This window comes from Stegodyphus dumicola, chromosome 2 (genome assembly GCF_044657685.1).
Source record: "Stegodyphus dumicola isolate Sdum_Otavi_A_Nest chromosome 2, ASM4465768v1".
Classification (NCBI taxonomy): Eukaryota; Metazoa; Arthropoda; class Arachnida; order Araneae; family Eresidae; genus Stegodyphus; species Stegodyphus dumicola.
The window spans coordinates 172,982,749-173,007,509 of NC_140769.1; the positions used below are offsets into that span (position 1 = coordinate 172,982,749).

At 32.6% G+C, this 24,761-nt stretch overlaps 1 protein-coding gene across 2 annotated transcripts in view; it reads left to right on the top strand.

The window, feature by feature from the left end:
* The window catches only part of LOC118201177 (alkaline phosphatase, tissue-nonspecific isozyme-like), a 457,970-nt gene that overhangs the window by 341,715 nt on the left and 91,494 nt on the right, over positions 1-24,761 (top strand). For both annotated transcript variants that reach the window (XM_085811453.1, XM_085811454.1), the window contains exons 5-6: positions 8,262-8,469; positions 23,454-23,594. In XM_085811453.1, the coding sequence (XP_085667579.1) occupies positions 8,262-8,469; positions 23,454-23,594 (349 nt within the window). The remainder of the gene's footprint in view (positions 1-8,261; positions 8,470-23,453; positions 23,595-24,761) is intronic.

A 24,761-nucleotide genomic window follows, 5' to 3' on the forward strand; every position in this document is an offset into this window, starting at 1 on the left:
TCGGTCTGTAGATCAAGAATATGGCTATCTTGATCTACAGAGTTAATGGAATCAGATATTTTATATCTTCTGATAATTATGGTAAAGATCGGTAATTTATGACTCATCCATGATCACATATTATTGCTACTAACTCTTCATAAATTATGACAGCTTGTCCTTAAGATCTTGTAAGAAGCTATTTAACAATTTGAACATTTATAGACAATTCTGTTATACTTAATGCACACAGATGATATAAAGTGTGGTTACTATAAAATTAAGTACAGAATTTAAGTATGCGAAATAAGTTTGCATTTATCACCACTAAAATAAGATACACATTTAGAGGGAGATAGTAAATCTGTAAGCTAAGAATTTGTTAAGCATGCTAAAAATTTGAAAATAAACATGAGCAAAAATAGAAGCCAAAGTACAAAATAGCATGATGATGCGTTACTAGAACAATTTATTAACTACAGACAGATGAGATAAAACAATTCTCGTGACTATAGAATATAGACATCAAATATTCAAGAAAAATACCCTACATTAAAATTATCATTACCACCAAAGATTTTACGTATCCATTGAACAATTCATGATTAACTTCTTTCACATTTTCTTAAATTAAAAAATCCTATAGACATAATCTGCTGAGCCTTTTCAATCTTCTTCTCCCACATCTGAAACACATGTGACACAATTGTCTTAATAAAACAAAGATTTTAATTTTTGACCAAATTCTTCTCATTTCATTGCATATGATCCAGCAAATACGAAATTTATGCTGCCAATAGAAATGAGCTCTGCTTAACACCATACATTACTCTACAATGTCTGTAAACAGTTTCACCATTTTCAGAAGCATAGAAAAATCGTAAAATATCTGGCATTACAGCCAACTGTAAAAACACTTTTTCTATATCAGCTGAAATCCAATCGGATAAGTTTGAGATCTATCAACAACATCAGGAATAAGCTGTATCAACTTAAGCCCTTTATATAAAAGATAATATAAAGAAAATTTTTTACTCTTTCTAGTTGTTGCGTCAAATACAGGTCTAATTCTTGTTGTTGTGCTGCCATTTTTAATGACATGTCGAAAAAATAAAACATGACTACTTTCGTTACCATCTGTAATCTTTTTGATAATAACCAATTTTTCCCACTCCTACAATACTTATTTATGTTCATCCATAATTAATTTATCTTTTGTGAGCTGTTATTCTACCAAGTTATGCTACCAAGTTAACTCTTTATTATAAGATGATTCCCTTATTTCCAATTCAAACGGCAAGAACGGCTCATATCTATCACCTGGTACGGCTTTTAGACTATACTTTAAATTCTTTCACTGTTCCTTTTATTTCGAGCAGGGTGAGAAATCCCAGTAATTTCCAAACTCCATAAATCATTAACTGATAAGTTATTCACTTGTAAAGCTATAACATTACAAATCAGCTCTTTACTCTTCTCAGTTTGTGGAGCAATACATTTCCTTATCAAAACATTTTCTAAACGAATACTTAGCAAATGCAAGCCACAGATCAATTTCACAGACTTCTCTGTAAAGATAGCGACAATGACATTGGCTCCTAGCAACAAATTAATTTCTGTCTCCGGTAGTTTCAGATCTTATAAACCAATTCCTTTCTCTTTCAGTCCATTCAAAATGCTAGTATCAGTGACCGTGTTACAAACTTTGTTTCCGAAAATGCTTCTGTCTGAAAGGGGGAGGATTCATGACTTAGATAGCAAATCGACAATTTATAAACACCATATTCCGCTTGCTCCGTATTCCGTCCCCCAGACTAGTTATGCACCAACTTGACTTTTCGCTCTGGCTTTAATTTATCTGTCGCGAATTTACTAATAGAAGAATGTTGAGATCCGATATAAAGGATGAACTTTAAAATTTCTTGTCTATTGCTTGATTTAGCTACAACATTTAAATCATTGAATATACAGTTTCCTTTTTTACGGTTATTAGTTAATGCCTTAAACTGATTTGATTCACATTTTCTTGACTTTCAACCGCTTCTGACTCTTTTTTACCATCATTATTTTTGCGGCGAACACACATAAAACTATTATAAGTTTTAACATAAAATGCGAACAAATATGTTCCATTTTACAAAATTTCGCTAAATGCATACATGGAACTAACTGCTTCACCAGGTCCGAACTCGTTTCTGTTATTTCCGCGATTCGATTAAGGAGTGCACCGGGTCTCGACGGGATCACCCCGACTTTTATTAAAATATTTTTTGATTTCTTCCCTGGTTTTCTTTTAACACTGTTTAATAAATGTTTAGGATTTCCTACACACATTTCCTAACGCTTGGAAAATGGCTAAGATTATTTTGGTACCGAAGGAAGAGAATCGTTTTCGACCGATTTGTTTACTGAAAGTTTTTGATAAAACTCTTGATAAGTTGATTACAAAAAGGATTTATCAGCATTTATTTATTAATAACTTAATTTCAAAAAGACAGTTTGGTTTTGTCCCTGGTAGGTCAACAGAGGGCGCTCTCTACCGGGTGGTTGATTTTAAAAGATGGAGCAAATGAAATCAAATGCTGCCAAAACTAAATTTTTATTTTTCCTAAGTCCGGTCGCCACACTCGGCCTCCTAGATTAAGATTTAACGGTTAAATTTTGAAAATCAATCAAGAATTTAAATATTTAGGTGTTTATTTGGATTCAAAACTCAATTTTAATTATCATCTTAATTATATTCAAAAACGAACTGATTTAATTTTAAATTTTTACAAAAGAAATTACCCCTCCAATATCTTGAATAAAAGAAACGATATTTTAAGACTTCTTTATAATAATGTTTTTATACCCATTGTTATGTATGGAATTACGGCTTGGGGTCGCAGGGCAGGGGAGTTACTACACTTACGTACGAAACTCAATTCCATTCAGCGGAGCTGGCTTCTCGTGCTCACCCGTTTTTTCCGCACAGTCTCGAGTGAGGTGCTTTGCGTCCTGGCGGGCACTCCGCCTCTCTCGATAATCTACATGTTTTATTATGATAAAACTATATTAAGAAACAATATTTCGGACTTATTTAACTATGATGAAATCCCAGTTTTTGCTGACTCATTTTCTGTCTTTAATTTACATGTGATCCATCCGGCAAACCGTATTTCTATCAATTATAATATTTATGATCCTTGTTTAACGGAATACCAAATTTTTACTGATGGATCGGGTTATGAGGGCGAGGTGGGTTCGGCTTTTGTTGTATATTATTTTGATACTGAGATCTATCACTATAAATTGGGCCTTGAAGAATATAGCTCTGTTTATCAAGCCGAGCTCATCGCTGTCCTCTATGCCCTTAAATGGATATTGAAAAGTAATTTTGCAAGAAATTCTAACTTCTATATTTTTACAGATTGCATGTCTTGTTTAAATGCACTTTATAATACAGAAAATAATAATGGTCTGATTATCGATATTAAAGATCTTTTCCAAAAACTATATTTATCCTTTAATATAAAGTTTGGTTGGGTTAAAGCCCATATCGGAATATACGGTAATGAGACAGCGGATGTGCTCGCAAAAGAGGCTGCCATTGGGAGTGTTTCGGGGACGCCTTATGTTCAGGGTTAAAAAAAATAGCAACTAAAGTTATTTATTCGTTTTATTTTAAGCAATGGCAGTTACAATGGAATTCTTCTAAAAGGAAAAGTCGTTATTTGAAACATTTAGAACTGATTAGGAAAAAAAAATATCTTTAATGATTTTCAAGATAACCAGTTTCTGACCGGACATGGGCATTTCCCGGGATACTTCGCTAGGTTTAAGATACAGAACGACGATAAATGTAAACTATGTGATCTGTTTGGTGATGCAAAGCATTTCCTTTAGGTCTATCCCTACTTTGATGGCTTAAGAAACAATAAAAATATTGATTTTGAAAATCCCTTTTTATGTTATAAAGATTTCGCAGAATTACATAAATCTGTGATGAAATTTATTGACGGTGAGCGCCGGACAGTGGGAATCAGTGTATGATATTTGCATTTTATTGCCATCACTAATTGGTATATTTTAATAATTTGTTGTTACCATTGTTTGTGTTTGTTATTCGCTTTTTTGTTTTTGTCTTTAGTGTCTGCTCTTGTCTAAATGTTTGTATTTGTCCTTTTCTTCACTTTTATGCTTATAATTATTATTTACACATGATTATTCTTATTTAGATATTTTATGTTTCATTTTTTCATTTCAAAGACCAACTTGTTTGGTTAGGCGGGTCGAGCTGCGCCCGCTACTGATACTGATACATGGAACTGCTATTAAATAACGTTCACAGAGCTCGCTCAGCGCGAATGCATAAATTCTCACTGAAGCGTTTTTTCCCGAATTTTTTTCCGACCACGTGCTGCAAGGGGAATGAGGCTTTGTTCTCATTCTCCCAGCTACGATTCTTCTCGCTATGTCTTCAGTGTGTGTGTGTAATAAAAATCTTCAAGCTCTTATACCTCACTACATGATACATCATGTAACGAGGTATAAGCTGATGATATTGTTGTTTGCCTAGTCTTGCTGGTGTAATCAATAGAACAGCGAGCTCAGAAAGTACAAAAGAAGGGTCTTCGATTAACTTCATTTTGAGGCAAGTGTCTTCATTCATTAAAGATGTTGCTTTTCTGTTAAGAATTCTCCCTGCCATTTTGTGCATTCGCCATGTGCTGCCGTCAAGAAATAAATCAAGCAATAAGTCCGAAAATAATAGCTTCAAAATAATCCGCATAGATTCAAGAACAAAACAGAACCAGTGACTTTTCAGTGTTCAATAATTTTCGGACAGCTTATTCAGGAGGATTATTCCGGATAGACACTTGTCTCATGACCGTCATTGTGCAATCCAACTAATTACAGAACTTTCAAGAGCTATAAAATTGATGGCGGAATCTGTTTTGTCTCTTTGGAAATATTTTACATAACCAGGATAATTAATTTAATAGTTGCTAAAAAAGGAAATAAACTAATCACATGTGAAAGCTGTGATGTACCCTATTAGCACTATACAAGTAAGGAGAACAAGTGCTATTCTAATTTGATAGTAATAGATAACTGAGGCAACTCTATCTGAATATTTAAAAAATGATACACTTGTTAATTTTTCGCTGAAAAGAGAAAAAGAGTTTAAAGGTATTTCAAATAAAGCTATTAAACTTTTATTGCCTTTTTGCACAGCCTATTTGTGTGAATAAGGATTTACTTCCATGTTAAATTTGAAAAATAAATACAAAGCGAAATTTTAAGTGGATCCTAATTTATGCTTAAAACTATGTGAAATTAGACCAAACATAAAAAAACTGTTCCATCTAAAACAGGCCCAAATTTCGCACTAAATTTTAGAATTAAAGTATCATAATTTAAATTTTTGGTAATTAAAACTGTAACCAATTTGAACCTAATACTTTTTATGCTTGAATATTTAATACAAATAGCCAATAGGTTGTGCAAATGTCAAATGCTTATTTTTTAATATTTCTATTCAGAAACTGAAATAGTATAATCGTTCTAAAATGTAGTTCTTTTTAATCTTTCTTTTCTAATCTTTCTAAATTCAATCTTTCTTTAGATGGTACGCCTTAGTCAAAAGGTTGAGAATCACTGCGCTTGCCATATACGCAACCTTATTATATCCACTTTTATGATAGGTAATCAGAGATGTTTAAATAAATTAAATGTGAAAAGATTTTGTCATAGTTACAAGCATATTAAACCACATTTGAAGCAAAATATGGATTGAATGTTTGAAACGTATCACTATAAAATCAAGGCTTGTCAGTTATTTTAAAAAGTACTGAAAATAAAACAGGGGCATACTAACCATAAATAGATACTCAAAATTTGCTAAATATATGTAAGATTTCATTTTATATGAAAACGCTCGAAATGAAAGCTATTTTAAGAAATTAGTGAGCATAAGCAGTAACTTTTAACTGATACTTAAACTATTTATATGTTCAAATCTGTATAATACGCCTAATAATAAAACAGCAAGAGATATTCCAACAGGAAATTTTTGATCAGGTATCGTCTATTAATTGAAATAAGTTAACAACATAATGCTTAAGCTTACTTTCGAGGCTTATCGAATAGCCAAGTGGCTAAAATTGCTGATCTCTGGTGTTTGATCTTGGCTACATTTCCTGCGCTATTGATCTGACTCAGCTGAATGAAATGTACGAGGACTTCCTAGCTTAGAATATAACGTTTTCGTCATTTTTCCTCCAAACTTCCATCATATAAGCATCTCTTCCAGGCAGACAGCGCTTCAGTGGTTTCCATTTTTAATTAATTAAAAACTTGAGAAAGTCTTGCATATGGAAACATTTACTATAAAATTATAATTGTTTTTAATTGGAGTCTCAAAAGCAGTTTACTATAGACTGGAATTTCTTATCTAAAGTCGAAACAAAATATAACCCAAATTTTATATGTACTAGATTTTAAAGTCTTAGAATACGGCAAGGACGAAGATGCACTAAAATGATGTGCAGGTAAACAAGAATGGGCTTCTAAGATAGCCGTGAAGAAAAGAAAGCAATTTCAAAATTTTCTAGTGTGTATACAAATATTTAAATTTAAGTCCTCTGTTTTCAAAGTGAACTGTCTGTCTATTTGTAGCTGTATCAATATTATAAGTTCTACATGATACAAGCATTACATATGTCATATCTAATAGAACCACGTCAAAAAAAGAAAACGGCTGTGAAAGATTTTATGACGTGTCAGAAAAACTTTTAAATACATATAAAGCCAGAAAATTAGCGGATCAGAATGCAGTTTGCACTTAACAACATATCATTAAGGCGAAGCTTTATTTTTGGCATAAGGTATATTGATAATGATGTAGTATGCGATCTATCGTTTCTAATTCAATATTTATTTTTTAAATAGTTACAACAAAATGCTGTTTTAAAGATAAAAATTAACATAAATAATTAAGAATACTTAAATGAAAATGATTAAGTGGATTAAAAACCCATTAAATTTTTAATTCTATGAAATTCAGGTAGAATATTATTGGAATTATAATACTGTCTAAATGACTACTCAGATAGTTATTCAAAAAACAAATGATACTGTGTGTGACTGGTAAAGTTTTTGCCTTGAAGTCTATGCGGAAATGTTCGACATGCGACAGCCATTCGGCGGTGCCCAGCACGTGTTACAAAGCGACGAATCACTTCTACGAGGAAAGCGAAAAACAACAGAGGCTGCAAGCTGCTTGAAAATGAGCGAGGTGGCTAGTTCATTTCGGAACGATTCTGAAGATGAGATTATCATGAACTAAAGAAACCACTGGAGAAAAATAGGAGGACGCTGAATATTTGATTTAAAATGTCGACCTGTTAAAGTCGGAAGAGCCTAAAAATTTCAGATCGCATACTATATCGATATATATTAATATTATCGCTATACATTTATTCCGATATATATTAATATTATCGATATATATTTATTTAGATATATATTGATTCGATATATATTAATATTATCGATGTATATTTATTACGATATATATTAATTCAAATTTCTACTGATGAATTATGCTGTTAGCATCCTGCTATAAGAGAATAAAGAGAAAATGAGAAAAAGAAAGATTATACATAGTTCCTTCGTTTACATTTGCGAGGTTGTTTATAATTATTACAATAATATTATACATCACAAGATCTCTGTCGCCTATCTCATTTTATATATCACTTATTCACAGTATTGATATTGCAACGGCATCTAGTGGAAAAATTTTGAATTAAAGTATATCTTATGCGGGGGAAAAAGAAAAAAAAAACTTTGTGTCAATTTTTTTTTAAATTTAGACCTGTATGTTTTGTAGTGGTTTCGTCTCAGTGCTTTATAAATGCTGTAAATCTCCAAGATGTTTTCCAATATATTTTATCGAGAAAGCTCAGTATAAGCAGAAACGCGGATACTATTGCAAATGGCGGAATCGTTCTACAGCCATTTGCAATGCAAAGCTGGAATAAAGACTTTTTTAACGTTTAAAAAGTCGACTTCCTGAAACAACCTGAACATGAGCATAATAAATTAGATGGTATAGGCTTCATAATGAAGTAAAATAATAAAAATATAAAAATATTAAATAACATCTAAAAAGTAATTATTTACTATCTTCTTTCTACGTTTCCTTACATATAACTGTAAATAATACTGTATATAATAAGAAATCTAAACTATTGTCATAACTACTATAACTAATATTGATATTTTCAAATCTTCAGGTAATCCTAGGAGGTGGACGATGTCATTTTCTGCCGAAGAAAGAGGAAGATATACAAATCCCAACTGATATGGGTCGAAGAGAAGATGGACAGAATCTTATTGACGCTTGGCAAAACGACAAGAAGACTAGAGGGCTTAAGTACAAATATGTCGCCAACAAACGAGAATTCGACAAAGTCGATCCCAAGAGTACGGATTACTTACTCGGTAAGAGGATCACGAATTCAAATTTTATTCTCAACTGGCTAGTGAAGCGGATTACTCTGTATCTGCAATTCCCATCAGACTGATACCTTAATATTTTATTTCTTAAAATCTCTTATTTGGAATTTGAGTAATCCGTTCTTTTATGCTTATAAAAAAAACTTTCTCTCAAGAGAACCAATTCCATAAATTGTATATGGAGGATACAAAAAGTGACTAAAGCAAATAAGATCAAACAAAATAGCAAGTTAAATACAGACTATTTAACCTGATATTCTGCTTAATGCAATTTAAGCAGCGCTGTCGACCTACGTTTTCTTAGACTATATATGCAAGTAAAAATGATATAACCAATTAATGAGCATGAATAACTGTGAATATTCATAAAATTTCTAATATTAACTATGAGGTCTCGTTTTTAGTTTGTTTTTAAATATATTTTTTTCTATAGTTTCTGCTAACTAATGGCTGTATGACTACAATATGGAATATCGATAACTGCATTGTATTCCCTATCTCTGGTGAAATGGGCAGCCTGCATGAGTATTTTCTGTCACGTGCCTATAAATTGAAAACTGTGAATTAAAAATTTATATTTTTAAGCAAATCATGGAACAGATTTCTTATTTTAAATATACATCTTTGAAATGAATGATATATTTTATTTAGAATGAGAAATATGAAGCAAAACAGAGTGCCCACTGCCGTGTCGTATTTCTTTTGCCCAAAGACTGAAGGTCCACCAGCGGATGAGCGCTAAAGTCGCTGAACACTGGTAGTTCTTATCTAGCTTCGATTCCATTCAAATGGGCTGGCTGGATAGGCGTTTTTGTGGTTTTCGCCATGTGTAACGTGTGTACGAGCTCGTTTTCCTTAGAAAGTCCTCCGCGAAGGCATTTCTACTCTTAGGCAGGTAACCTCTAGTGTGCTTTGCCGTAATCAAATAAACTAAACAGAAACCAGGCAGGCACAAAGACTGTACTTACTTTCCATTCACAGCATCAGTTCTCTCATTAAGGAACCTTTCCCTTCCTCTCCTTGCCCACTGAGTGGTAAAGCCACTGACAATGGTACTTTGACGTGAGTTCCATTCCAGGCGAATGGGCTAGCTGTACGCGCCTTTTCGTGGATTCTCTCAGGTATAACGCGGGAATAAGCCAGTTTCCCTTGAAGAGCCCTTTACGTGGGCAACCCTTTCCTTACGTAGATAACCGTTGCGTGCTTTCCCATGAATAAATAAATCAAACCCTTCCCCATCCTTCCTCCCACAATGTACCAGACTAGACGAAATTCGCATATCCCCATGAGGTCATTTTGTCACATATAGGTAGAACAGAGTTTTTGTTATTTATCATTGAATAATTTTTATTTTTTTAGGTAAGACAAAGAAGATTTTACTACTTTGAGATTTATATTGTACTGTACATTTAGTTGAGGTTGGCTTATTTCTGGGTTTCATTCTAAGTTGCACATGATATTGTATTAAATCTTAAAATTAAGTAGAGTACATCTTCTATAAACTTCAAGCATGACTGATAATGAAACAGAGGTGCTTTTAAAAGACCTGTACAACAGCAGTTTAGCTTTTTGTCTTTCTCTGAGGAACAAAATTGTTTTTAAATGATAATCTTTTATGGGCATATGCATTAACTATAAAGATAAAAACATAATACATTTTCAAACTACGTAATGCTAGCTAATAATTTCTGATGTAGAAGACAATAATCTTCAGATCAGGTACCGTCTTTGACATTGCAAGTATAAATGCGTGAATTAAGGATGAGTTAAAGTAGATTCTTCTTAGAATTATTTCAAAGGAGCGTTAGCTCAAAAGGACTATTGATTTCGTTTTGGCATTTTGCGTCAATTCACTGTAAATGTCGATATCACTTTTCAAACTGTTGGCCGCCAAATAATATCGCCTCGTGTTAGATTTAAAGAAATTAAATAATGAAGAATGTGCATAAATGCATGTCTGTTTCTCTCAGTGTGATAAAACAAAGAGACTTCAATTTTGAAAAATGTAATCCTCCCCCGAATATTAACATCTGGAAGCCCAAATTTGGACTTTGTTTTATTATCAATTTCATATTTTGTAACACTTTAATGAATTTTTGATTAAGAAACTGAACGATTTTAGAGCGAGTAAGGGCAGCACTGTACGAGAAAACCTTTTTACCTCCAGCGCGAGAGACTGTGTATCGGAAATTCTAAAGATATGCTCAATTTAAAATTAATTTGCGATATTGCTCTTGAACTGAATTTTATGGTTTAAGTGCGAAGAATATGATTTAATAAATAAAGGTAACACAAAAAGGTTAAAAAAAGGCCGATTTGGACGTAATTTGAAATCTGAAACCTTTATTTTTTATGTTATTTATTGTTATATCTATTATGTTTTTGCTAATTTTTGTTCAAGCGTCCCTGTCAGTTTTCCATAGAGCTCCAGCATTCCTAATTTTTGACATTTTGTCTTATAAAAAGTTTGGAGATTTTCTCATACAAGCAGGCAAGAAAAGATCTTCAATTAAATGAGCAAATGAAAATATCTGTAAAATTTTATAAAAGTGTGGAAAGAAACAATCATAGAGTTTTAGTTCATTGATAAATTACATAAAATTATTTCTCAAAACGAAATGCCACTGCCACTTAAGGCCTTGTTCAGTTTGATGGTGATACAAAAGAGAATGTATATAAATACCTGTATACTATATACGTAGTATACAGGTATTTATATACTGTCATCTGTATGTCATTATTATGTATGTCACCTGTGTACTATATACGTAGATTTTTAGATGGAAACACTTGTAAACACGTTTCATCTGTTACACATAGTGTAGGTGTAAGAATATTATATATAAATATAAAGTTATATTTTTTAGTTATATAAATAAGGGAAAAAGGAAACCAGTGTAGTATGGATATTTCTTATTGTTCAGAATGATCATATAAATTGCAGTTGATTGATTCAGGTACGTTTTTACTTCGCTTCGATTAGTTATTTAGTTTACATTTCGGATGTTTGAATATTATAATTGATTAAAGCGTGGTATATTCATGTGTGTCAGCAGTAAGAATCGTGTTTGTAAGAATCGTGGGAAAAGGATTAATTATGAAATGGTATAATTTAAAGATATTTGATTTCAGCAATTATTCTTTTTAAAACTGAAAGGGAAAATAACCAAATCAAAAATTTAGAGATAAGGGGGACAATAGCAGAATAAAAGGATATAATTCTTAACAATTAAAACCATAATTTAGAGTTCCGAAATACTTGCTTAACATCGTTTTACATGTTTTCAGAGTTAAAAACCAGCAATTTTGCCTTCAAAATTGATTTATGCTTGGAGTCTACAATCGACAGATTTGCATGCTTTGACGCGCAGCTCAGTTGGAATATTGTTGGTTTTATAGCGATCGCTTAAAATTGATTTTTGCAGTATCATGAAGGTAAACTTTATTCCTCAAAGAAATCTGGTGTCGGTTGATATGAAGCTAAAAGAGCAAGCCGGCCATTCTAATGTCTCAATTCTTCCGATATGTCACGGCGTGAAAAGTTCTATATTGTGTGAATTATTTAATTCATCCCTCCGATATGTACGTTTTTTCCACTTTTGTATGTTCAGCATATCATATAAACCTCTATCAACTGTTCTGTAGTCATATAACTTTAGACACGATATAGCCACTCTACATAGAACAGAGCACCTGTTTCTAAAATTTTGTGTAATTTACTTATTTCAGTGGCTTATGACCGATTTTTAAGATACATTGCTTCGCTAAAAGTAGCCATTTTCAGTTATTATTTGTTGTCAATAGTCATTTACAGGCACTTTGGAATTCTGACAAATGCCTTGATCAAGAATCAGAAAAACAAATTCGTATGAATTAATTGTAGAATTGCAGTTTTTCAATAAACAGCAAAATAAGTTCATTAATGAAACAGTACCTGTGTACTATATAAGTAGATTTTTAGATGGAAACACGTGAAAACACGTTTCATCTGTTACACATAGTATAGTAGGTGTAAGAACATTATCAAGTGTTGAGACGCAAATGAATTTCGAGTAACTAATTTTCGGAGCAAATATTACCATTTATAAAATAAATTGGAAACGCATTTAAAAATTTGATAAGAATCGTGTATTGAAGGAAGTTATTTATAAATTTATAAAAATAAAAATGGACATCTTTTCAAGATTACAGAAATTCATAAAGTAAAAACTAATGTAATTAGAAATAATTTTTCAGAAACATCAACCTACATTAAACACTAGTTTCATTTACTGAAGGGGCATTTAATTGATAATCATTTTCTAAATGTTTTCTGCAACACTTCTTCAGTAATGGTATTTAAAGGATATATTTTTCTTTTCTGCATAGTTTTAAGATCAAACCTTTATGCCATACATACGTCATACTTAAGGTAAATCTGCAAGACATCAAGAGGATTAAAGTGTATTTATTTTGATAGCCCTGCATCTGTTTGGGAAAATTTTATTTAATAGTTGAAGGACATATAAACCTTAGAGCGGTGTAATGCGATAATGATGGAGCATAAAGCACCATTATGTCCAGATGCATATCTTCTAAAATAAAGCAATGTCGAGTAAATTTCTTTGGCGTTAGATTACGCCGAATACTGATGTTAAGATCATCCTTCTGTTACGTTTTTCTTTTCTGATACCGGTTGTTACGTTATTTTCTTCCTTCACGTTCGTACGGGGTTCGTGCGGATTTGGAGTGAATAACGACGACACTTCATGAAGTATTGAAACACACTTTATAGGCCAGTATGAATCAAAATCTCTCCAAAATCACGTTTACAGTCGTCGAACTGTTATAAACACGCTGACACGATCAGCGACACTGCTTTCAGGTTATCAAACTATAACGGTGCAAACAGCTTCACTGCAAAGCAACAAAATACAGATCCCAACTCTGCTTGGTCGTTCTCGGAACTCCACGTACTCTTGAGACTCTCCACGCTACAACTCACGATGCACTCGACGACACACAAAGCACAGCTCCTGACTCTTCGGTTCAGTCGTTCCCAGAGCCTAACGCACTCTCTCGACGATGCACTAACCGCGATACACTAAGAGACTCTTCGATGCACTTGACTACCAATTCGGCGCTAGCCTTCGTGACTCTCGCTCAATGACTGACTATCAGCTCGCTAGACCAGACACATACTAACTGACTGCGGACCAGCAGGGTTTATATAGTTTTCGGCTTCTGTTCGAGAACATTCTGGGCTTAACCGGTAAGAATTCGTTCCAGAAAGTTCTCCATCCGTCCATGGTTTATCGTCAATTTTGTGGCCAAATATCGCCAAATGGGCAATTTCTCGCTAAATAAGGCAACCATGCCTTCCCTTGTCATTTTATGGCAACCCTAAGACTGCTTTGCGGAAAAGCTACCTTACCGCGCCTGGACATTTCGTAACACTTGTGTTTTTGTAAACAGCATGCAAGCTCTATGAACTCCTTGTCCCTACACTATGTGTGTTTGTTTTCTCTGAGGTACATTCATTCATTCAAGCAGTGAATACCCTTAAAAATTATTGTTTTGATCAATTCATACCAGAACCTTCGAAACAATGAGACACATCTTAGGCAATTATTTTGCTTCTAGGCTTTACGAAAAGGATGGAATTTACATGCCTCGAAAGAAAACCATTTCCTTGAAAAAGTTTGGATTATGCTTGTGGATATATGTGGTAACCAGCGGCAGGTTGCGCTTTTGATTCCATTAAATGATTAGAACATTTGTTGAGGTTACATATTACTTACTGCATTTTTGAACACAACATATATTTTATTTCAAATTTATGTGAAGTTCTTATACAATGTACAATGGCATGGGAAACATAGAACAATTAATGTAGGCAAGATTATCGTTCTCATTATGTAAGGATCTTGCTAACTGCGAATCTTTCGAGTCCAGAGTTCCATTCTGGGGTATTGTTCGGTTGGAAACAATCTGCAAGATAAATTACCCACGCCTCCTTAATATTTTAGTTGTATTTTACAGCATTTGATTCGTTATGTGTGTAACGATATCAGAGGAAAAACAAGATCATTGGTTAGTCAGCCTTCCTGAATTTGAGAGTCTTTGACGACAGACACAGTGCAGAACGCTAAAATCTCTTGACACGGCTCGTGAAGTTATGTCTCGTCAACTGAAACCGCCAACCGGATACCGCCAACTGGAACGAATTATTGATGCAAACATGTCGTCTCACACATCGTAATAGCTTGAAAGCAGTGACTTGTGGGGAACTTCACACGCAATTTTCTAATCTCTGTGTGGCACGCCGCATAATTGGAGCATGATTAATCGATTTCTGCGGACTGTAAATTTAAGCATCGCACATGGCATCAAAAATTATACGAAAAATGAATCAGTTCATTTAAGATCATCTACGCTTTCAATTTTTTTAAACTTTGAGTTTCAATTTCGTTTGCTTTTAAAATTTGGCAAATTTCTTCCACACTCACTCCACATCTTAAATTGAAATTACAGATCTTATTTCTTCAAATCAACACGCTGTGTATGCTCCAACATAAATTCGATTTTTGGCAACTGAGATTGTCAGACCAAATGTAATTTTAACGTGCACAGCCATTTTACAGTTATAGAAATAGGGATCTTTAAAGATTGCCTCATTCAATGAAAGAATTTCATTAGTTTTAATGAGCTTAATTTTTATACGATTAAATTTCCGAATCGGAGAAATACTCCGTGTTAATCTTGTATTGATTCAGTAGCTAAAGAAATAATGTTAAAGTAAGCAAGCATATTTGTTTACATATATACTGATCACAAAAATAATCCAAATCTGATTTCAAGATGATAGATGTAATTATTTCAGTCAACTGAAAATTAATACAGGCTATTTGTTTTACAGCAAATAAAATAAAATAAAAGTTCAGATACATGTAGGACTGTTGAGTCACAGAAATATATCCCTTGGATACTGAAATAAAAATCAAACATAGAAAATCTCCAAAGGGATAGATCGTAGAATAAAGGAAAAATGATTGGTTCAATTTTTATTTTTATTCTTTTCAGTGCAGACGATAATCTGCTATGAAGAACATCTGCTCTGTTTGTCGAAACTGAATGAGAAATTCAAGTTATTTGTAGTAACTCTCGGCTGAATCATTTAGTCTAACTACTACATCTAAACTTTTTTTCCCACTCTTTTCGAAAACTTTCTTCCTTTTCAAGCATTTCCCACCCTGTCTTCTTCACTCAATCAAAGACAAACTGAAGTGAAGGAGTAGAAAAGAAATGGGAAGAAAAAAGGGAAAATAGAGGGGTGGAAGGAGTGCTTGAAGAAGGGTGGAACTGAAGAGAAGGAATTGAGTGTTCGAATTTTCTACCGAGTTCTTTTTCTTATCGCTATTTTGTTCTAGAACTGTTTTCGCTCCATTTTCTAAACCATCCCCCATTCCTCCTCCAGTAGTCACATTCCCTAAAAAAAGAAATGAAAAATAAAGTAAACGTTTACGATTTTATTTTATTCTGAAGTTTATAGTATTTGTAGTTTATTTCCTTCTCAGTTTTGAATTTATGTACCATTGTTGCTATTTTTTTCTTGTGGATACAGCCGTGTTATTCCAGAAATTGTCATTTATTTTTCGTTTTTTAATTTAACAAAATCTTCCCCTTTTCACAGTTTGATCTACAGGTAAAAACCTCTTGCTGTTGCTGACATACATAAAACTTTTGTATTTTTTAATGCATTACAGAAATGGAATGTTATGTTGTTTAAAAGAAGTATTGTACTAGCCGCGATTACAAATAAATTATTATTCATGTGAATTATAATGTTTCAATTATCATATTTACCAGAGTTACTTTTGCGTTACCTACTGTGGTTTATCATTATTTACTTTTACTTCCTTTTATTACTTTTATAGTACTTTTATTTTATTTCTTTTATTTCTTTTTATTATTTTATTTACTTTTATTACTCTAATAATTATTTCCTGAATTTATAATAAAATGACTTCACTACAGTATATCTCTACTATAAAACCGTTCGATATGCTAGAATAAGGGATTTTACACTTGAATTTTCTAAAAGCATGTGTGCCCAGCAGCTGCCGAGGGGCAGGTTGCTAAAAACTGGTAGTTTAGTACGGGGTTCGAATCCCAGTGAGGAGTAATGTTAGCAAAGCATTGGCTGTTCGAGAGCTAAAGTTACTTCGCAGTGATTACAAACCAAAAAACAATCTAAAGTTGAAAGATTTACGTCCGAAAAGTACGCATCCAGCAAAACATTAATTTATCAAACGCTTAAGTATCTGTGCGGTACCTATCAGGCAGAAGATATTAAAACCTGTTCATAGTTAGACGGAATGCCGTTCTTAAGAAAACTTTTTAGACTAACTCTGAGAATCATGGTTCTCTTAAAACCGTGATTCTTAGAGTGTGCAATTTTAAATCTCTCGTTCTATTGAGCTGATTGACGAAATTCAACTTGCGTTTTTCATGTCTCGAAAGCGCGACTCAATATATATATACATATATATATATACATATATTAGGTTTATTATATAGTATTGTTCTAACATGAGTATTTTGATACTTTTTCTGATATGATATACAGATTTTTTTCCCATATTTCCACAACTCCAAGCCAAAATAATAAATTCTGTAATATTTGGTGAGATATTTAAAAATTTGTAGGCACGGTGGCGCATTGGCTAGCGCGTCGCGCAGCAGCATCTCAGGTCCGGGGTTCGGTTCCCGGGCTGTGCAAGGTCGACTCAGCCTTTCATCCTTTGACTTCTATCACTTGGGTCGATAAAATGAGTACCAAGTTCGCTTGGGGACTAAACACGGGGAGTCCTGCGACCAAGCTGACCACTTGTTTAGGGCATATGCTTACGTAACCCGGGGTCCACGGTCAAAAAAGCAGATTTCGAGTTGCTGGCCCTGGCCCATTACGGCTGTTAACGCCTCTGAATTTTTTTTTTTTTTTAATTTATCTTGGCGCGGTTTTTTTTTTCAGTTTGCGCCAGGGATACTGACGAAATTCTTAATTTATGGTAACCTATTTTCCCTTTCATTAAGCACGACCGGAAAAAAGGTGCATCGTAAATTCTTTCAAGTAATTTTAACAAAATGCGCAAACCGCATTTAGAGTTATTATCGATTATAATATATATGCCAAATTTCAAAGCGTGCCAGTTTATTATAAGGTATTTCTCCCGATTTCTTGGCATGCCTTCGTGGTGTAGTGGTCAGCATGCTCGACGCGTATTAGAGAGGTTCGTGGTTCGATTTCCTCCGATTGCTTTGCTCATTTTTCATATCTCCTGCTTCGAAATAACCTAATAGTTCTTCAGTATAAAATCACGTACAACCTGTGAAATTTTGAATAAAGTCTAATTTTTCGCAGGCATGTCTAGAAGTATATCTACTTTAAAGTGTTGGTTAAACTTTCATAGGTTATAATTCAAAAATTTCGCCCAGACAATATAGTGATTAGGGGAACCGACTGCGGAACCTAAGGGCTCGGGTTCAAATCTCGGAGAAGGCATGGATGTAAATTGTCTGTCCCCTCATAGGAGGTAACGGTCGCCGCTTATTAGGTGGCTCCACAATAAAATGGCCCCTCCCTAAATAACCTTTCTGGCCCCTCCCTAAATAAAGTTCAAGAATGATTTTGAAACATTTATAAAAATTTAAAAACAAATCAAAATAGCTGGGAATTTGATTTGGATTATACTTAATTTTCGAATTGTGAAAGAAGCGATCAAGTTTAATAAAAAAGTGATTTTAATAAATATATACCAAATTCGATTACCATTTAATTACCAATTAGCACTTTTTAAAACCTACTCATGCGATTTTTACAAAAGTTGGCACTTTGACGTAGTTTGATTCGTAAAATCGAAATATAAAAAAAAAAAAAAAAAAAAAAAGATATATAATTTTAAAAAAGTTCCATTTTGAGACAAAAGGCCTATGTTAGAACAATGCTGTATATAAATCTAATATATATCCAAAGTCACGCTTTTAAGACATGAAAAACGCAAGTTAAATTTTATCAATGGGTCCACTAGAAAGACAGATATAAAACTGTTCCACGTTTTTTCATGTATTGTCTATATTCACGGAAACATTCTCCGAAACATGAGTGTGCAAAGTATTGCTTCTTCGACATAAGTTAGAAACTAAAAGATGTGTTAATGAATTTGCAATTATTTTGAAATCACAATTTACATGCAATTACCATTTTTGTTTTACACATAAAGCTGATAAAAGATGAAAGTTTAAGAAATTCTTATAAAAGATAGCAGTTAAGAAAAATAATATAAACAATACCTTGATTTACATATATGTAAATGTATTTATATTTTTATACTGCATTTTTCATTTTAACCTTTTCTTTACATTTTATTATTATTATTATTTTTACTATTACTCTTTCTTTACTTACCTAATATAATTTGGTCACTGAGATGCATAAAAAAAAATTTAAATTGACTGGTGCACAGGTTTTTCTTCAACAAAGCAACTTTTCGACTTTTTCCCTCATGAATATCCTTTATTTTCAGTATAACGAGGACGTGATTAAATTTTAATCCTTGAGTTAAACCCAAAAAAAAAAAAAAAAAAAAAATATGGTTGCAACGCATAATTTCACATTTAGAGGTTTGAATCATCCGAAATGCTGAGGAGTATTCAGGATGTTTCCAGTGATGCTAAAGAGAATTACTGGATTACTTACGATAATTGGATGCACATATTTATGCAATTAGAGCATGGCTTTCTCCTCTCTGGCTACTTACTTGTATGTGCTATCCTATCTCTCACCATTTATATACCATACTGTGTTTGGGTTTCATTAATACCCATCAAATGTTAAGGCTTAGCTGTTGATAATAATTACCGATATTTGCCAAATGATTACAGAATAACAATGTTACGTAATATTGCTGATTAATTATGGGCTATCCCGTATTTAAGGACTCAATATAAGCAACGTGTACAATGCAATATCGTAAAAAGAGCAAATTTGTTTTTAAACTTTAAATATTTCACGTAACTCTGTAAGTTATATTAACTAGCATAATATCTTGATAAATTTTATTTGCAGTTCTATATATCTAAATATATTTAATAATATCTGTAAATCTCTTGATGATTAGAAGATAGCTCTGTAGACACATAAAATGTATAACGGAGAAGAAAAACTTTAAAACATAGCCGTATATATTCATTCCATAATAAAACAAGGTTTGATAAACACAATCAAGCTCACACACCATCATTATGGGTACGATACATAACCCACAATTTTATATAGTCTACTGAATCTTTAGACAATGGACGAGACAACGGAAAAATGAGTAGTAGCACATTTTAACATGAGTTCTAAAATTAGGAAATTGTTTATATTACTTTTTTCTGGACTGTACCTTTCCAAATTAATCTGCATCATGCTTTCTTATATAAAGGTAGCGCAGATGGGATATTTTCTAAGGAATCACATTAAAGAACCTTTTAACTATTTTCCTGAATGCGCTCTTTCCTCCCTTTTTCTGTCTGCATCTGCTCTTGTTAAGTTGTGGTGATCAAACTCTCCATTTTCTTGTAGAGACATTAGGATAGTTTGGAAGCAGAAGACATAAAAAATGAGCAATGCACTCGCCGGGACTCGAACCACTGACCTCTCGAATACGCGCCGAGTGTGCTGACTACTACACCACGAAAGCATGCTAAGACGGCGAGAGAAATAGACCTTATAGTCTAAAGTTGTCTCATCCGTTCTCTAAAGATGTAATAAGTTATATAAAATTGTGGGATGCATATCTTGCCCATATTTATGACATGTGAACCTGATTATGCTTATCAAGGCTTGCTTTAAGATAAAATATCAAAGTATGTTGTTAAGCTATGTTGAGTCTACGATCACTTTTGTCTACAAGTTCATTTTTCCATCCACGCACTGAAACGTAAGTAATAACGAACGCAGATAAACACTTTATCTTTAACAGCTATCTCTCCAAACAAATTATTACATATATTAAAGCTTGCCAACGTTTCATGTATTTGAAGACATGCAATAAAGCCCATTTTAGTTCAAATTAGTATGGAAATTTCATGAAAAGAATCATGCAGGTTTTATAATGTTAAAGGTATGTAGAAAACTGTTTTAAATGGGCTGTATTACGAGACAGAGGATGCTTAATATGTTTTATACAAAGTGTATATACAAGTGGAATTCAGAATACTTCAAATGTTTTAACCTAATCGCTATAAACTTAATGTACTAGGTAACGTAATATACTATTTATTTCAATGCTTCGATAATAACTATATTTCTCAAGAAAAGGTTCTTCTTTAAATAAGTTCGTAGCTTCCCCCTACCGATATGTACCGTTATTTTTCTTTGTTGTTTGCTAGTGTTATATTTCTCATCAGGTCCATGAACTTGTGCGACTAATACCCCTATCAGAAAGGTACAAATATCTCTAATACGATTGCTTGCACTGAAACTACTATGTAATGACATGGATTATGTTCGTAACCAACCATAAGTCTCACAATTAATGCAATAACAATGCATAAATTTTCAATCCCTATCTCTTGCAGCAAGGCAGTTTGCCAAGAATAGCCAGCAAAAGGATATTGTATATGGTTTTCAATATTCGACATTGAATGATTCATGAAGTAACCAAGTGGTCTACAGCTAAATGACTGGATATCACTCTAAGGATTAAATATTAAGGAATAGAACAGATTCATAAAACCATCAGAGATTTTTAAAAATAATTAGATCTTTATAATGATGAAGTATATATAATTAATGAAAATTATGAACACAGTTTTGTTTCCAATGCTGATTTTGTTGCAATATAATTAATGACAGGTAATCTTAGATCGGGAAATACAAGAAAAGTACTTTGGTTCTTGGAGGATGATTTCCCAAACTTAATGTAAATAAACTTAATATTTGAATTAAAATTCTTTCATCTAAATTTCAAGATTTCTTGTAAGACGTTGCTGTTTTTACCTCTTTTATTACGTCTTTGAATAAGAAGCTAAAATATTTAAGAACTATTCTCAACGAATGTTCGATTACAATTTCCAGTAAATAGAAACTAGGATCCGATTTTGCAGATACTAAAATTAATGAATTGCTCTCTAGTATTTAAGGTTTATTTTTAAGACAGATACAGTTTATTTTCCATATTAGCTGAGTTAAAAAGGAAAGAGTGATATCATATAACCTTCTCAGTACTCTTTTTATAGGAATATGTACAGACATTTTGAGCGATACGTGTTTAAAACTTTAACTTTCTCTTGCTCAATTAGATTCCACTTATTAGCTTAGTTCGGATAATTTCTGGAAACATTAAGAAACTAGAACAGGTTTAGTTTTTTCCCGGAGACAAGAGGTGCTTTCGAATCAACCGGTTCGGTATTCTCAACCTTATGTCATAAGAGCATGCGAAGAACAAGCCTTTGAAATCCTTATGAATGATTTTTTTTTTCTTGATATTTAAATTTCAAAAAAATATGCCCATCAAATAATTTCTTTACCGACTAACAGCTAATATTGTTATAATTCTGATTTGTAAATGAATAGATAATTCAAGATTCACGTTTTATTTCTATCTACAGGAAATTTTTATATTCTTTTATACGAGAATATCATTTTGTAACATTAAGTTGGGAAATTAATACATCAACACAAACGAAATCAATGAAAAATTCTTAAAATAAATTGCAGACATCTAATAACAATTATATTACCATATACAGGAAAACAAACATTATTTTGTTGTTTCGTGCATGCAGGTTCGTAATAGATTGAATGCACAAGTTCTATAATAGGTTAATAAAATGTATTTTTATCAAAAGAATATTTCTGAACTCTGGAATTTTCCACAGAAGTATTCGTACAAGTGTTCACAGTATCACACAGTATAATCAGTAGTTATACCTCAAACTAATAAGATGTTAAACACAAGGCAATGCAGAGCGCATCTAAAGAGCAAGCTAACTTGGATTTATCTCAGTTCACGCGGAACTACAACTCGCAACAACAAAATCAAAGCAACTGAGAGCAGATGCTCTCTCTTTGGCCTTAAATAATTTTCAACTGGCCACCGAGAAATCTCTAGTACTTTTTGCCTCTCGAAATTACTGGAACGCAATACGAGGGTGGAATGACGGTTACAGCAAACATGGTTTTCAATTACATTTATCCAATTTCAATACATATTGCGGTGATACAGGGTTCGGACCAAAATGGTCACCAAATGTGGCGACATTTGAAGATTTCTCGCCAAATTTGGCGAATAAATAAGTAGCCAAAATCGTTACCAGATTGGCGATATATCGCAAAGCTTTCTCTTAAAATTTGTTTCTCTTAAAATCTATTCTTAAAATTTTATTTACACAGAAAAATACAACAATTTTACTTATAATTCTACTAAAATTATCTATTTAAGTACAAAATTCGTAACAATATGACATGCTGTCATGATTTTCGATCTAAAACAAACTGACTTTTCTACACTTAAACTATTCATTTATTCATCTGTGTTATTTTATCTCCTTAGAAAGCGCAGTTATACCAACAATCGTAAATTCTGCTAAGAGAAGTGAACAATAACGTACATATTTCTGCATTTAGTTTTAGTTATGATACTCAAGATTAAGCTTTCCCATTTTAGCTGCCCATGTTTGAGTTTCCTACATGGGAGTTCTAAAAAAGTTAAAAAAGTTATAAAAAGTAGGGCATAAAAAAGTTACAATACGAAATTTTATGAGTTATTTCTTTATTTTCACATGAACAGAAAAATAGGTAATTTTGCCTGAAGATATAGTGTTGTGAGGTGTTTTTCTATTTGAACCAATGGGATATTTCTATTCTGTAAACTTATAAACATTAAAAAATGCTTCTGTATATAATTCTACATGTAGTTTCTTCCCTGCTACATTTGAAGGACTTTTCAACTATGGACATATGGCATATGAAGTGGATCGTGATTCTGGACCTGACGGGGAACCATCTCTAGCGGAAATGACACGGAAATCCATTGAAATACTTCGAAAAAATCCCAGAGGCTATTTCCTTATGGTGGAGGGTAAGTTGAAATACAAATTCACTATCAAACTGCGAGTCAAAAAGAACTTTTATGTTTACAATATGATTGTTGTGACATTCTCTTGGAATTGATGTAATGTTAACCCAATATTTTAAACAGACAGCTGAATTAGAGCATTTATCCTAATTTTATCAGTTTCATTTCGTATAAAGTTTATTAAAATTGTCAATGTGTTATTCTATTGGGTTATAATGATACAAAAAATTAGAATCTGATTAATTGAAATTTTTCTAATTCTTTGCTAAGAATATGTATTTTGTAAGTGTAAGTAATATTTAATATAACGAATGTTCCAATTCAGTACAGTTTTTAAATTTTTCTATAAGTTAATATAATTCCTCTTTATAAATATTGTGCATGTAAAATTATCTTAACTTTTAATGTCTTTTAAATTTTATACCACTGTTTCAAGTTATAAAGATATTTTGCCCCTAAAAAAGTGATATTACAACTCAAAATAAAAATGCTTAGTAAATCTATAATATTAGAAAAACGCATCCCGCCTCTTCACTTATACATCAGAGTTATTCAAAAAACATGGAATTTCTGAAAACATTTTATTTCTCCGAATTTTTAATGTATAATGTAGCAGCACCAAAAAGTATAAAACTGCTGAGTTATACTTCCTAAAGAAATTGTGTGTAAACTTTCAACAACCTTGTTGTGAAATCTTTCAACAAAAACTATGTTATTAAATGGCGCACCATCGAAAAGGATCCCAAAGTATTTTATAACAGATACTGAATTCTGCTATCATTAAACGACCTAAGGACGCGAATCGCATTTCAAAGAAACGTTTTCCTTGCATAAATAGGATGAATGGTAAAGTTCTACCAGCAGCTTTAAGGAAAATGTTACATTAAGAGATATATTTTGCAGCGAAATTTTCGTCGTAAAATATCAATAATACTTTACATCGCTGAGGAAGACATTCATTTGAAAACTCTGTGTCTCGAAAGTCTGTGCCATTTATTTATGGGATGTCTTCCTTGATACTTCTGGAAGAAATGGGTCTTTCGAGAGGTTTCTTATTACCTGATAAGGAAGAGCATGTGTGGAAAGCATGCTGTATTGCGGGAAAAGCAGATAAGATGTGCTGACGGCAGAAGCAGCATTTGTGTAAGAATGCATCAACAGTATGTGCCA